General features: G+C 36.1%; 1 protein-coding gene across 1 annotated transcript; it reads right to left on the reverse strand.

Annotated features, from left to right (window-relative positions):
• Positions 1 to 4,748: 4,748 nt before the first annotated feature.
• On the reverse strand, positions 4,749 to 8,584 carry LOC140854681 (uncharacterized). The gene is made up of 5 exons (XM_073250683.1): positions 8,423 to 8,584; positions 8,200 to 8,313; positions 5,427 to 5,497; positions 5,277 to 5,342; positions 4,749 to 5,197 (listed from the first exon to the last, which is right to left on the reverse strand). Exons 1-5 carry the CDS (start codon positions 8,475 to 8,477, stop codon positions 4,928 to 4,930), a joined length of 576 nt encoding a protein of 191 aa, XP_073106784.1. The 5' UTR covers positions 8,478 to 8,584; the 3' UTR covers positions 4,749 to 4,927.
• Between the last annotated feature and the right edge of the window lie 8,211 nt (positions 8,585 to 16,795).

A 16,795-nucleotide genomic window follows, 5' to 3' on the forward strand; every position in this document is an offset into this window, starting at 1 on the left:
CCAGGAGATCCTGAACTAAAAAGAAATTTTTGGAAGAAGCCCATAAATCCCGTTTCTCCTTTCATCCCGGTAGTACAAAGATGTATAGAGATTTAAAACAACTCTTCTGGTGGAATGGAATGAAGTAGGAGATAGCTCGGTTTGTATCTCAATGCTTAATATGCCAACAAGTGAAAGTCGAACATCAAAGACCTGTTGGTCTGCTAAGACCATTAGCGATACCAGAATGGAAATGGGAGCATATCACGATGGATTTCGTTACAGGACTTCCAAGGACAACAAGAAAAAATGATGCAGTGTGGGTGATTGTTGATCGGCTTACTAAATCAGCTCACTTTCTACCTTTTCGAGTTGGCACTCCACTTGATAAGTTAGCCCAGATGTATATTGATGGAATTGTACGCCTGCATGATGTTCCAATAAGTATTGTATCTGATCGAGATCCACGATTTGTATCTAGATTTTGAAAAAGTTTTCAAGATGCTTTGGGAACAGAATTGAGGCTTAGTACTGCATTCCATCCCCAGACCGATGGCCAATCTGAAAGGACAATTCAAATTCTTGAGGATATGTTAAGAGCTTGTGCTTTTGACTTCGGAGGACATTGGGATAATCATGTGACATTGATTGAATTTGCATATAACAACAGTTTTCATTCTAGTATCGGGATGGCACCCTATGAAGCCCTATATGGAAGAAAGTGTAGATCCCCTCTGTATTGGGATGAAGTAGGTGGAAAGAAATTAATAGGTCCTGAGTTAGTTCAAGATGTCAGAGACAAAATTTATCTAATAAAGAGAAGACTCAAGGCAGCATAGGATAGACAGAAGAGTTGGACAGATAGAAAAAGAAGAGAATTAGAATTTCAGGTCGGTGATCATGTTTTTCTAAAAGTATCACCTATTAAGGGTGTCATGAGGTTCGGGAGACATGGCAAGCTGAGTCCGTGATATATTGGATCTTTTGAAATTTTAAATCGAGTAGGAGATGTTGCTTACGAACTAGCCTTACCATCAGATTTATCCAAAGTGCACAATGTCTTTCATGTTTCACTACTGAGAAAGTTTGTACCTGATCCAAACAGTGTGATAAAGTATGAGCCATTGCAAGTTCATGAAGATCTAACCTATGAAGAATTTTTTCTCCGAATTATTGATCGAAAAGAGCAAGTTCTAAGACGGCATATCATTCCATATGTAAAGATTCATTGGAGTAATCATGAAGAGAGAGAGGCCACTTGAGAGCTTGAAGATGATATGAAGACGAGATATCCACACTTATTTGTAAATGAAGGTATATTAAATTTCGAGGATGAAATTTTTTTTAAGGGGGTAGAATGTGATAACCCGGCCCACTAAGCCCAGTAAACAAAAAAAAAAAAAAACAGAAACAGGAAGGAAGACTCCCGATCGGAGTCTTCCTCTTCTCCGATTCCGATCAAGAATCAGAGTCCTAGGGCCATTAAAAGATCCTGGGATGAGCTCTATAAGAAAGCCCCTCTTCTCCTCTAAGAGTAGATCCATCAGTCACTGACGATCGTCGGAGTTTTTCTCCGATTTTTTCGATTGAAGCCGTGGCCCCTCGACCTGTGCTTGCCGCGATTTCATGCCGGTGGGGGTCATCGGAGGCTGTGGTAAGGCCTCCTTCCTCTTCCTCTCTTCTCTCTCTTCTTTTTCGTGCCTGTGGGCACGATTGCCGGCGACGGGTGTCGTCAGATTTTGTTGGAAAAGAAAACCCCCTGTTCTCGCCGGTTCTTTTCTCTGATTTTCCGACACCGACGGTCACCACCAACCGCCGACTATGGCCCTTCCGAATTCGGGGGAAATCGTCCCTTGTCGCCGGCCACCGCCGGGCAAGGTGCGGCCGTGAACGGCTGGTTTAAGGAACGGGGACCTCTAGGTCCCCTGTTCCGGCCAAAGAAGGCTACGGAAAAAAAAAAAAGAAAAAGAAAAGAAAAGGAGAAGAAAAAAGAAAAGAAAAGGAGAAGAAAAAAGAAAAGAAAAAGAAAAAGAAAAGGAAAAGGAAAAAGAAAAAAAAGAAAAGAAAAAGAAAAGAAAAAAAAAAGAAAAGAAAAATATATAATCATATAATAATAATAATAATAATAATAATAAAAAGAAAAGAAAAGAAAAATATATATTTATATAATAATAATAATAAAAATAATAATACACATGAAAGGAAGTTTCTTTCATCCCTCTCTAAAGCCTTTCTCTCTCTAGAATTGGATTCGTTCTCTCTCTACTTTCTCTCTCTAAAAAAAAAAATTTCTCTCTAAGAAGTCCTATGAATCTCCTATTAGGCTATCTTCTCCACTCCTAGGGACCTATGACCTTAAATCGGTTTAGAGCCGAAGAGAGAGATTTATTGGACTGATCATCAAATCGGTCATTTCTTTATATTATGTAATTTTATTAAATATATGAAATAAAATTTATTGATGATTTAATATTTTAATAGAACTGTCCGATTCTTTTAAAGAAGATTAAAAGGTCCAGGACGATCGAGATAAGTGAATTTTATGCTCCTTATTTATTTTTAAATGATCATGCTTTTATGTAAAGAATTGCTATTGATAAAATCACAATTTTTTATAAAATAAGGATCGGCATATGTGACATGAAAAAGTATGTTTTATTATGAGCATTGATTTTATGAATATGTCTTATAAAAATAGCATGATTATGAAGCATGAATTTCATTATTTTTTTTATTTATGTATATGTATGTTTTAAGAAAAAGATAAAATGATTTCAAAGGTTCTCAGATAGCTATGAATAAATTTCTTCGGGAAGGTCGATATCCGGAGCTAGCATCCACACGAAACATGGCCCTGCCAGCGGGTATAAAGTTGGCACATGAATTAAGAACTCTGTCGATTAAGAAACACGGTCTTGTCACGGGTATAATAGTGACCTTAGCACGAATGTCTGTGAGCAATGTTTTGAAACATGACATGAATACATGATGAAAATGATTTACGATTCATAATTGTGAAATATACATGATTTATTCATGCATGATGAGCTTATAACTTGTTTTATTATATGCTCTATGAAATATTTATTTTTACAATAATTGTTATTTGCTAAATGATGCATTATCATAGAAAACTTATGCTTGATCCGGTAAGGAAGCGGAAGTCTACTTACTGAGCTGGTGTAGCTCATATTCTTTTTGTTTTCTTTTTCATATACAGAGAAATAAGGCTAGGACTGAAGGAAAGGGAATCCAGACTTGGAGATCAGTAAAGCAAGCTTAGAAAGTTTGCACTAGGAATTTCTTTTTCATATACAGAGAAATAAGGCTAGGACTGAAGGAAAGGGAATCCAGGCTTGGGGATCAGTAAAGCAGGCTTGGAAAGTTTGCACTAGGAATTCAGTTTATGTTTATGGATTGTAGTCATTATGAATTTTAAGACTTAGATTATTTCATCTTTGGATTTAGATGCTCTGAACCAGTTTTGGTTTAATTAAATATTTGAATTGAACTTTATTATTATATTTATTTGTGATACACCTGTTATTATATTTAAGAAGATGAATTTTGGCTTCGTGTTATCGTGGGTCCATCCTCCGGTAGCATGGCCGTGTTATATCTCGGGTTTGGGGCGTGACAGCTTCAATATCTAATTCATTATTAGTTGCATATTTAAATGACCTTTCCATATATTCTTTCCCCAGCACTCTCCTACTTGCAGCCGACTTCTTTATATTTCCTCCCACCGCCACGAGGTATCAATATGAGCAGCCTCATGTTGGCCAATAACGGGATTTACGTTTCCTCCTGAGGGTTATCAAATGGTTTTGTTTTGTTTTCAATTTTCTTCCTTTGAGTGGTTGCACAGGACTAAGAACAATAAGATCTGTTGGGATAAGGCAATCATGGATAAGGGATCTTCCACAGTTTACATTTTCCTAATTATCCTTTACTTTCATATTATTTCAGGAAGACAAACACAGCCGGCTAAGGTATTGCTTATATTTCCCTTCCAGCCGGGATATTGTTAGTTCGAAATTACAAATTCAATATGCAAGCTTACAGTTTTATTAAACTTTAAGATTTCTGCTGCACTAGCTTTTTGACTTATGGTTTTGCATACTGACTTTTTTCTTAAACTCGTTTAACTGATAGCTGCCACAGATTAGGCTTGTGGTACATTTGATGCAAAAAGATAAAGTAGTACGTATGATCAACAAAACAATATTTTGTGCAATTAGATATGGCAGGTTTTACACTAATAATTTTTGCCACATCGTTTGTTATCCTCCATTCTGCTGTCCATTATTTAGAACATTATTAATTTCCTGAGCCATCCAAGCTATAGTGTGGTTTTTGCTTTTTATTATTCCTTTTCCCATTGGGTTTGGTGTCCTGGAAGCAATCTCCTTCCTAGATTAAAAGAACACAAAACCGGTAGACCTTAAACTACTTGTACTTTAACAAAGGATCTATGAGTAATTTTATCTTTCACATTTTTCATATAATAAGTTTTTGTAAGTAGAAATATTAGCAGCATTTCCATTTACAACTATGATCCTTTAATATGCAAAACTAAAGACTGAAATTGATTAATACCAAAAGTAAGAATTTATAGCTAATGTTATTTTTTATATACTGTATTTCTGTGCAGAAACCTTAGAATGATTCTATGGTGTGACAAAAGCTATCTCACAGAAGTCTCCTTTGCGTCTTCCTTTATCATACATAATGCAATCTGAGAAATCTTAACTGCAAGAAGCACAATATACTTAAAAAAGGACACAAAAAAATTCATACGTTAACTCATGGTTGAAGTTGTTCCAAACAAAAAAAACAAAGAAACTCATGGTTGTGCAGAGCATTAAGTAATGACCGAAGCTGCTGCTCTTTGACGACCACTATATTCTGGTTCTCTATGAAACACTCACTGTAAAACACAACCACATCAGTCGAGGACAACAATCTTTGGTCGCTTATTTGGCTTATTTTTATGCAATGACTCATCATTTTCAGGATTCGATTTCTTAAGCTTGTCTAATTTACATGTAGTTGTGTCCTCAATGCCACTATCATTATTATCATCATCAGTATCATCTTCTGTCTCAGAGGAGCTGCTGCTAGCAGAGTGCATGGTTGGTCGAAAGCCACCTACCGTGGACTCAGCTGCTGCCACAGCATCAGCAGTATGGAGGTCAGCAACACCCAAAAGCAAATCCTGCAAATACGTTACATCCATCAAAGAACGCTCGAACAACTTCCAAATTTTGTTTCAGCTGACAAACTAACTCATTTACCATCTCAATGTACTCTTTTTCATTCCCACTAAGAACTTCTATATCATAGTCTGCACGAGAATTCTTCTGCAATGGCACAGATCAGGCATCAATCGCAAAAAGGAATAGAACAGAAAAATAATCAAATCTTTCTAATAATGAAAAGCTTACTTGTGCATCAAGCTCCAATTTTTCATTAGCTTTAGCCATATTTCCTAAAAAATCTTTCACTTTTCCAAGAACTGAAGCACAAATCAATTAAGAAAATGAAATCAAAGAGTTAATCATACGTGAAGTCATTAGTACTCCACCAATTTCAAGACATAACATGTAACGAGAATGTAAAATGACCATGACTACCATAAAATCATAATTATGATATTAGAAATGCAAATCAAAACTATCATTTTATTTTCCAATAAGCCTTAATATTTAAAAATGAAAAATAGGTTCTAACTTATGGAGTATATAAAAGCTACACTGATTATAATGAATCATATACAAAATGGAATATTTCAACAGAAGCTATTTTTATGTTCTACATCCAGCAAAGTCCTAATTGTAGTTTGTTTTGGTCTCCAATGGAAACTTATAAATGATGTTGAAGATATCAAAAATATATCTGTTCTTTTATGCAAAAAGGGGAACAGCAATAGAATTCAGGAAAGATCCATGTATCAAGAAACTTCATTGTGACAAAAAAGAAGTTGAAGGCAAATACTAACAGTTTTTTTATTTGGTAAAAATGGATCATTCAAATAAGTCTTGTGTAAATACACCCAAAAAGATCAGGAAAAAAAAAAAAAACTCTAAATTGCCTTGGGAGTTGGGGCTGTCCCTAAGAAAGTCCACAAAAAGTATTCAGTATGCTCCGCAACGTAGGCCACCACCCAATCTGCTGCAGAGTTTGCCTCCCCAAAGACATGTCTGACCATAAGTCCAATGCAACCGGAGTTTGCCTCCCCCAGGCAAATGCTAACAGTTTAAAAACATACTAAAACACAGTTAAAAGAAAAGAAAGTGCCTTGATCTAGTTTACTTTCTATAACTTTCTATAACTAAATAGAAAGGTTAGAGATAAAACAAAATAAGCTCAAGATAGTCTACTTCTTATGTATAGACCACTTCCTACCCTGCTTGTTGACTCAAGATTTTTTGACCTGGTAACACCTTGATACAACACCATAAATGATAGAAATTATATTATCCAGAAGTGGGTTATCTCCGGTATCATCAACCATCAAGTTGTGGCGTCTGGATCTCTACACTTTTCTATGGTTAGGTTTTCAAAAATTGGTGCCGCAATCTAAAATACTTTCAAGGTGCATTTTCAATGAGCTCTGCTCAAATATGCTTGTGAGGAGACTTGCCAATAAGGTTGGAAACAAAGAACCATTGGCAAGGCCAACCCCTGAAGCATGAGCATCCACCTTATTAAAATTTTTCATTCTGAGAGAACTGTAGAACTAACAATACAGGTTACACCAAGGCCATCTCTTCTCACCACAAGATCCTAGTGCATCCTCCCACTTGAGTTTTGAGCATGGTTTTGTTGGAAGAACTGCATAAGTTAACAACTAAAGTTTCCCAAGGATAAGTTTCCCACAAGCTTCTAATCAATTGTTCCAATCAACAATGAAGAGTTTCTTTTTTTGTTTGAAGAATTGATTTAGTCTTTCATCAATAAAGTCAATTACTTCTTTCATGCCAAGCCCTCCAAGAAATGCTAAAAAAGTCTATAGCTCCCTCCTCATCATCCAACTTTAACATGATATTTGTTGATAACCTCCAAGAAGGTCATCGAACACCCACTTAATCCGCATCAAGTCAGGAGAGGACTTCAAATGATATATCTATCTCGCAATGGAGCAGGAGGTAACTTATCATGTTCCTTCTTAAACATGCATCTTAAGATTGCAATCTTAGCAAGTTATACAAAAGGATATGACTCACGAATTATGAAGGTTAAGCACCAATTATTCTATGTCAGGAGGCATATCGGCTACCTTTGACTAACAACACTACAAAAAAAGAAATCCATGAGAATCTCTATTTTTTTTTTTTTTAGTAAGTGGTTCTCTTTAGCTGTAAGGTAAGCACCATCTTACAATAATATCATCACATGTCTCCACCTATTATCTATGAAATCTCTTCTGAAAGTGATGTTTTAAACTAGAAATAATCACTTGCATGTCCTCCACAAGGATTTCTTCGAGTCTTCTAGAGCCCCATCTTCCCCACCATGGGTCAACACACTACACCATTGCGAACACATCTATGCACTGGAATAAAAGCCTCCTGTTCACAAAATGGAACAGAAATGCTTCTTAACGGTGAAAGCCATAGAAGAAATAGGAAACATATGGGGAAAAATTTTTAGCAAAAGAAAGTCACCATGAGCTCTAGCTACATGGGGAAAACATTCTTGGCACTGCAAGATGATCTAAATGTTGCTCCGAACCTAGTGACTTCCTTGCACAAATTCATCATCTTTTTAAACCACAGAAAAGAACACCTCCATAACCTGTGAATTACCCAGTTTTGATAGTATTTTGTCATGACATCTTTACAACAAACATATCCATTGCTTCAACCTATGCGGACTCTCGCTGTATATATCTACTGGCATTGGTACAGGTGGTTCGATCCTTTAAGTCCGTTCACGACAAACTACAGATTGATCTACTAAAACCGACCCACAAAGCAGAAACCTTGTCCCCAACCAATAGTTTCTCACTCACTAAATCCAGTACCAGCATAATTCTCTGGCCAAATCAAGTTCTCGAAGTGAAAGAAAAAAAAAATATTAATCGATTTCTGCTCGTGCAATCTCATCGAAGGATCTAATTATACCTCTACTGTACAACTAGATGGATATAACTGATCTTTAATGACCAAAGAACAGCATTTTTAAGGGAAAAAGGCATAATATTCCACTCTTCACCTTGGCTTTTAGGGACTGCAGTTGTGAGAGGCATTCCTTCCTCGTTCCCTTCGACTTGGGCATTGTTCCGTGGGATTTTGGGCGCAGAATCCGTGCTCCCCAAAAGAAGGGTCTCTGCAAACAAACTAGCGTTTTGAAGCACGGAAACGATACCGGAAAAAATTGCGATTCACCAATTAATTCAAACAAAGGAGAAATCAATTGCAAGATATTCTAAGAGTACCGAGGACTGAGGGTCTCGAAGGTTGATCCAGGAGTTCTCTGCTGGACTCCGCCATGGCTGCCGCTCTCAATCGCAAAACCCTAGAAAAGAAAACGCAGGAAAAGGGCACGCCAACTCGAAGTCTGATCGGATCGGGTTTACAGATTTGAATCCAAATCTGGATTCTGGTCCGGTGAGATACGGAAATTGGCCGGAACGAGTCTTGTAAACGTTTCGAACCCACCTCAAGAGCTACTCAAAGCAACGAGCCATACCAAGAAGTGACGGGTTCGGTTGGTAAAGCTGGCGAGGGTTAGGTTGTTGGCTGGAGGGACCTGCCTCTTGGCCCTGGGCTGGGCCTCCGTATTGCCCTGGGTTGGAGTTCACATTTTACCAATCATATATTTTAACAAATATAATTAGCTTATAGACCCGTGCCAATAGGATATGATTTTTTTCTTAAAAAAATATTTTATTTTATTAATATATATATATTCTATATATATTTTAAAAATAATTAAAATAATAAAAAATATTTTATATATAGTGTGGATTATTAAAATGGAGACTTCTCTATTTAGAAGCCTCCGTTCGCCATCTGTTTTCAGAAAATAGAAAAAGGACTGCCACATGTTCTCGAGAAAAAAGAGAAGAGGCCAATGAGGGAGGAAAACCGGCAAACAATATTATTAATTTTGAGTGCTCCTCTCTCCTCACTCCGTGACTAAGCCCTAATCCTAACCCTAGATGGCTTTCCTTCTGTGACCCCCTTGCTCTCCTCTCCTCCCAATAGGCAGCGACCATGATTCTGCTGGCAATATCCTACTCTTTATTCGCCTCTTTAGCACTGTCTCTGGTCTCGTACGCTCGTCTACTGCCGCCGCGGGGATACCGTTGTTTACTATCTGAAATGTCTTCACCAGCCATATTTATTTTATCCCAATCTACCATTCGCCACGTGTCCTAAGATAGTGTTTTTTCTTTTTAGCTTTGAATGTTCCGCCTCCCATTCTTCCTTAGAATAGGCATGACTAGAGTTCGAGTTGGCTGGGAAGAAGGTGTCGGAGTTTGGAGGCCTTGAGGTGGAGGTCGGCGACGATGATGGAGGCGATGCGGCCTCAGTCTTGGGAGAGGAAGGCAAAGGTGTGGACAAGCCCAGGGATGTAGGAGTGGCCGACCATATGCCTTTTCAATCAGATGTCGCCATAGTCGATGGAGTCACGAAAGTGGGAAGATTGGGAGCTCTTATGCTACATCATCTCCTTCCTCACCATCATTATCCTTGGTGTTGGCTGATCGGAGGTTGTGGTGGTGGTAGGCAGGGTGGGAGCAGTGGAGGGCATGGGCGATGGAGTTGGCATGGGAGCGATCAAGGTGATGGAGGCCGAAAAAGTTGGTGGCGCCAGTGGTGGTGAGGGAAGGGGAGAGGGAAGGCGGGAATCGACGATGGAGAAGTAGATGAGGACAGTAGCGCGGCGGCAAAGGGCGGGGTCCAAGATAGTAATCTTGCTATCATGGATGATGAAGAGGGAGCCCAAGGGAGCGGCAGAGATGGTGGTCTAATTGCGCGTGGTGCATACAATACAGAAGCATCGAAGATGGAAGGATCAGAGGATATTTTTTTTTGAAGACATTTGTCTTCATAATATTTTACGATGTATCATAGCAATCTCTAATCTACACCGAAACAAAAAAAAAAAAAATCATCTCTGCATAAAAAATTGAAATCGTTGGCTTATTACATTGACATCACAATCAACTGTGGATGATGGGACAATACAAAAACTTCTGCAGGAATCAAAAGCTGTTACTTTGCTCTTTGCAGTCTAGTAATCCATATCCCATCAGCTATATTTAGCTACATTTTAAATAATGTTATTTCATACTTTTCAATCTTGAAAATAAAAATAAGAATATCTACCTTTTTACGAGTAGAGATAGTTTTTAAATTATACTTAAATATTTTAATTGATTTATGTAGGACTGGAACTAGATGAAATATGAATAAGATATCATATATTAATATCTATATTTTAATATATTTTAATATATATATATTGATATAAATATCAATGGGTTACAAAAGTATTTATCTATATTTATTTTAAATAAATAAAAATATAAATTAAATATTGAAAGTATAAATATGAATAAAGAATGAATCAGATAATTAAATATTATAATTATATAACAAAAAATATTACTAAATAAATGATAAATCAAATTAATAGAATAGTAATATGATATATATATATATTTAAAAAAAATTATGAATAGTATATAAAATTAAATAAGATTATAAACAAACTTATATATTCGAATGGATAATTGTGACAAATACGGATACAGATACTAACAAATGCTCTACTCAAATTTCTATCCATATATAGATCCAAATGTTGAAATTTCTTCGTGGATCTCATGTAGAAGATTAGAATACAAAACCTTAATTCAAGAACTAATATCTATATGTAAGAGATTCATAAATCAAGATTTAGGATGCATACTTACGTTCGTCATTGATTTTCAAAACTCGATCAATCATAGATGCTCAGACAAACACCAATGATCAAGTCCTTCTCTCTAACTTCCTCTCAACTGATGGCTATTTAATGGGATAAGCCTGAGAACTAATCTCATGATATTTATAGAAAGTGAAGAGAAGATCTAGCTATCTAAAGCTAACCCTAACATGCCCTCTTATCATGAGCTCAAGTCAGATTCAGACTTACACTGTGCCACACACCATCCAACATAAGGCCCGTATAGCCCAAAATATAATGATCACTAACAACATTGGGCTTACATACATATCCATCAACTTGGATTATATAATCAACTCATTTTTAATAAAATAAAATAAAATAAATAAATAATTAATGGCAGTCCATAATTAAAAGAATTCTCACATTCTTCCACTTGGACAACATTAATTATGATTTTAAAATATAAAAAATATTTTTGAAAATACAATATATGGCCATGATTTTTGAAAAAAATATATGATTCATGGACAGTACCTTGGAATTAACTCAGTCCAATAGTATCAATTATGCTAAATCATAAGAGATCGTATTCTTTATTCTATATAAGATTTATTCATAATTACGAATATCACTAACACTATCGATATGAGTCTTGATATGGTAGTATAGTAAGAAAATAGTATCTAAAAGTGATCCTAATGTATGCTATTTTCATTGTCGGTCCTTCAATTTCTCTTCAACATGCTTGGATACAAAATAAGCAAGAAAAATTTTAATAATTTCAACAACAAGCTATTCTGTCTTACATACTCATTATGATGTCAATGACGAGACAGTACAATATATTTGAGACTCGACATCTGGTCTCAAGTTTCATATAATTAACAAGTACATAAACAAGAGATATCTCTAAGTGTACTAAAACATATATGTATACATAATTAAAAAAATTAATATAAATATACCATCAATTTATCATATCAACAATATATATTAATATTTATCATAGGTGTATGAGATGAAAAAGATCCATAATAATAAAACATCAGTAAAATATAAATAAAAAGTCACACCCACTAATTAAGTACATCAAAAGAACTCAATATGATTATATTTTTAACAAGTCTTATAAAGCATATGGGCCTCATAGCTTTGGTCAGAAGATCAGTCAATATGGACTTTGTATTTATGTGCTCAATAGTTATATCCCATTTCTTCACAAGATCTCTTACTGTCAGATACTTTAGCTCTAAATATTTAGATTCAATAGAAAATTTATTATTCTTTGTAAATAACATAGCAGCTCTATTTTCATAATAGATTGTTAGTAGGCTGATGGTACATAGAATGAATAATTCGAAGTCCTGCAATAAGATTTCTCAATCAAATAGCTTAAGCAGGAGTCTCATAATAGGTAATTAATTTAGCTTACATAGTAGAACAAGTTGTTAGGATCTATTTAACACTCCTTTAGGATGCTACACCCCTACCTAATATAAAAATATATTTTGAAGTTGATTTAAAATCATCAGAACACAAAGTAAGATCTAAATCTGAATATCCCACGAAGTCTAGATTATTAGATCTTCTACACACAAATATATAGTTCTTGATTTTCTATAAGTATCCCTTCATTCTTTTTACAGCAACCTAATGTTGGAAATCTGGATTTGATAGATACCTACAAAAAACTCTCACTATGAAGGCAATGTCAAGCCTGGTGCAAATCTGAGTATACATCAAATTTTTTATAGCACTGACATAAGGTATATTCTTTATCTGATCTTTTTGAAGCTCATTTCTGAGGTACTAATCTTTACTAAATTTATCACTCTTGGCAATAAACGTATCATATAGTTTGCAATTTTGCATATTAAATTTTTTAAGAACATCTGATTTTTTTTAATTAAATAAAGATGATTATATTGAAAAAATCATCAATAAATATGATGAAATATTTATTACCATAGATTCTAGAAGAATAAGATCCACTAATATCAACGTGAATTATTTTCAAAAGGCTTGAATTATAAATTATCCCTTTCTTTTTAGTCTTAATTAATTTATCCCTAATACAATCAATGCAAGTCTGTGTCCTCAAAATCTAAGATAGATAGAATGTCATCCTTTATCAATCTATTAATTTTTTCTTTAGATATATATCTTTAGCGCTTGTGCCACAACATAGAGGATTTATCTTTGATCTTAGAATGCTTTGCAACTACATTCTCAATATTTAAAGAAGCATAGAGATTATCACAAGCTAAACATAATTTATATAATCCATCATTCAAAATACCACAACCAACGATCTAAGAGTTAAACATCAAATTAACTTTTCCATCATCAAAATTAAAACCAAATCCAAGCCTATTTAGAGAGGAAACAGAAATCAAATTTCTTCTATAAGAAGGTACATAAAAGGTGTTCTTTAAGAAAATCTTAAAATCAGACTCTAAAGACAACTTGACAACTCTTATCTATTCAACTTCAACTTTAAGATCATTTTCTACTTTTAGCTTGACCTCCTTCAGATTCAGATTCAGATTTGTCGCTAACCAAACACACCTTAAGAGCAGTCTCTTGGACCTTAGTGTGGTGTAGAAGCATTGCATGCCGTAAAGTCATTCATAAAGTTGAAGCATGATTGCCAATGCTAGTTTGAAAAGAAAGGGGAATGTCACGAGACAACCTCATTGCGACAACTGTGATTCTATAGACTGTAGATGTAATACCCCGGTCCAAAATCAGCCACAGCCCAAACCAAAAAAAAAAAAAGGAAAGAAACAGGGGAGAAGACTCCCGAAGGGAGTCTTCTTCCTCCGTTCACCGGCTCCCAATCGGAGTCGGAGACAAGCTCCCTCCGGCCTTATTTAAGGAGGAGATCCCTCCTCTCTCCTTTCCATAAAAAATCTCGGGGCAAAACGGCGGCAATCGTCGAAAATTCTTCACGGAGACCCATCACTGTGACGTCCAATTTCTCGCCGGAAAAGCTTTGCCGGCGACGGAGGTAAGCCTCCTCCCCTTCCTCTCTCCTTCCCCTTCCTTCCCGTGCCGATGTGCATGCTTGCCGGCGACCGGAGTCACCGGATTTTGTTGCGAAAAAAAAATCCTTATTTTTGCCATTTTCCGTCGCCGGTGGTCACCGCCGACCACCGGTTTGGCCGCCTCTTGCCGCCGGATCATCTCTCCTTTGGCCGCCGACTATCCCCGCACCGGCTACGCCGTCGGCCGGCCAACCAAGGAGGGGATCAAAGATCCCCTGTTTCGGTCAAAAATAAGCCACGGGAAGGGAAAAGAAAAGAAAAAAGAAAAAGAAAAAAAGAAAAGAAAAAGGAAAAAGAAAAAGAAAATAAAATAAAATAAAATAAAAAGAATAAGAAGAGAGAGAATTTCCCTCTCTCTCCTTTCTCTCTCTTTTCTCTCTCTCCTCTCTCTACCTTCTCTCTCCAATTTCTCTCTCTAGAATTTTCTCTCTCTACTTTCTCTCTCTTCATGAAATTTCTCTCTCTAAAAGTCTTATGGATCAGTGGAGGATCTAGATGCTTAGATAAATCTTAATTTTGATTAATCCTAAGAAAGGTCCTCGATCTGTGTTATTAGGATCGATTATCGATAATTTTCTCCATATATGATCTTTATATTTGATCAGGGTTATGAAGAGATGATTGTCTGCAAATGATATCGAGTGAAATATTTTGTTAAAGAATTCATAAATCAAAGAAGAACATTGATTTTTGTGCTTGGATCAGTCATCGGTAAAGGTAAGAATCCCTATACATGATCACTATTATATATATGCTATTTTACTGTTGGTCTTGCATTATTGGTTTTGCGTTATCGGATTTGAGATCGATGAATTTATTATATCTGAGATACTGTTATTTGATTTTGAGCATGAGTATGTTATGTCAATATATATGTATCAGAGATTGATGGCATGATTATATAGATATGACATATCTGAGTTGATCATAATGCAAGACAGACTTGATTTGATGAAATCAACATAAAATGATTAAATGAAAAGAAAGAGATATATGGTATGGACTAGTCTTGTCATGTGGGACAGCCCCCACTGGCTTACAGGTGGATCAGCCGGCCAGGAGCTCATGTCTGGGACAGCCCGCCAGGAGCTTATGCCTGGGACAGCCTCTCACGGACTTTCGTACGTGGGACAGCCGGCCAGGAGCTCATCCTGGGACAGTCTTGAAAGACTTTTTAAATGGATTCGATCCGAATGATGACTGAGGTATAGAATTGGATAGTCCAGAACCAGAAAGAAAAGGTTAAAAATCATGTGATTATGAAAGAAGAAATGAAAGATAAGACATGAAATAATTGTTGAACAAAAGTGTTTTACCTGTTAACATATGATGATGCATCTATTTTGACAAGACAGAAAATTTATGAATGTTTGCATTATTCTGGACATTGAACATGAGATTTTATATTTTATTGCTTATCCTTATTTTCAGACTATATTACTATATCAGTATGATATGGGAATTCTTACTGGGCTATAAAGCTCATACCCCTTCATCTTTCTTTTTCTTCTCAGAGTTACAGGATGCTTATGATTGGCTATGACTTGGATTTACGGATGAGCAGAAGGATAAATAGAGTGTCATGGTATCTGATCAGAGAATTGAAGAAATTTAAATTATAATTATGCAAGGTTTTATGAATTATATTTGAAATTAATTGTTATAGATATTAAGGTTGTAATATTTATTTTGACCTTGCATATTCTTTAGGGCTTGCTCTAAGGAGTGTGCGGCCATCACGTATCCGACCCGGGTGTTGGGTTCGGGGCGTGACAGTAGATCGATTCATCCAAGCCTTGAGATTCTATTTCACATCTCCTCTCGCTTTACCCCTTGAAGAACCAATGTTGAGCAACTCCGTCGGTCCAGTTGTTTCTCAGATTCAATATGTGGATAAGTTTTTGCAGCTTTATTTTGTCATAGGACTTATAGAGAACCATGGCAGTAGCAACAGAGAATTTAGATGCAATTGCTGGGTAATGAAGCATAAGTGAACAATTTATTTTCTTAGCAGAGTGGAGATATGATGGTAGGTAGGACAAGATTGTATGTAGCTGTAAGTAAGATTTTAAATCCTATGGGATGAGGCTGCATTTCGTTTTTTCATGGAATGGAGTGAACTGTCATCCCACCTTGTCCGAACGCTTGAAATAGGGATATCTCAAGATGTGCCGATTGGGATATTGGAACAATAATGGATAGCCTTATCCAGTATTGGGGATGGAACCTCATCTTAGTGTCCTACGGGATGTCTCGCTGGAACTTGAGTCCTTAGTTGTAGGCAAAATAGAGTGGAGAAGGTGGCAGATTTGGAGATGTATGCTATGACAAATTATTGTGTTCTTGCTATACCTTGAAACAAATGGCAATTAAAGATAAGATTCATGAAGCTGACTCTAATTACATGGTAAGTCCTGTTGCTTGTGGCCATGCACATATCCCGGTCTCTACTGATGCATCCTTTTTAGTGTCTATTGAAGAGCTTATAATGAGTCACTAGCTTTGTACTATTTTGTGTATACCTCAGCAAAGTTACATAACTTGTCATGATGGTTAATTTTTCTGTCTGACCCATTTGACCAACCCTCTCTGATCCATCAGACCTTTTAAGCTGTGTATATGGATATATTCCCCAATTTTTAATCTCTTTGGCCTGAATGTGCTCCAAAATTAAAAGTTCATGCCTGTCTTCCTATCTCTTTTGACCATCAGCATGTATAATTCATTTGTCCGATGTTGTTAGATGTTCGCATGCATGAATTTGTCATGCATTACTGTCTTTGGCTTTATTAATGGTTATTTTATTGAAGAATGAGAATGATTATTGTAATAACCTAGCCTTTTGGGCCCTTGGATCAGGC

This window comes from Elaeis guineensis, chromosome 1 (assembly GCF_000442705.2).
Source record: "Elaeis guineensis isolate ETL-2024a chromosome 1, EG11, whole genome shotgun sequence".
NCBI lineage: Eukaryota > Viridiplantae > Streptophyta > Magnoliopsida > Arecales > Arecaceae > Elaeis > Elaeis guineensis.

Bases quoted from the DNA above. Each gene is read 5' to 3' on its own strand.
- LOC140854681 (XM_073250683.1), bottom strand. From the start codon at position 8,477: ATGGCGGAGTCCAGCAGAGAACTCCTGGATCAACCTTCGAGACCCTCA. The intron at 5,498-8,199 runs GTGAAGAGTGGA...TTTGTGCTTCAG, and splicing joins TGCAGTCCCTAAAAGCCAAG to TTCTTGGAAAAGTGAAAGAT. The intron at 5,343-5,426 runs GTAAGCTTTTCA...GTGCCATTGCAG, and splicing joins AATTGGAGCTTGATGCACAA to AAGAATTCTCGTGCAGACTA.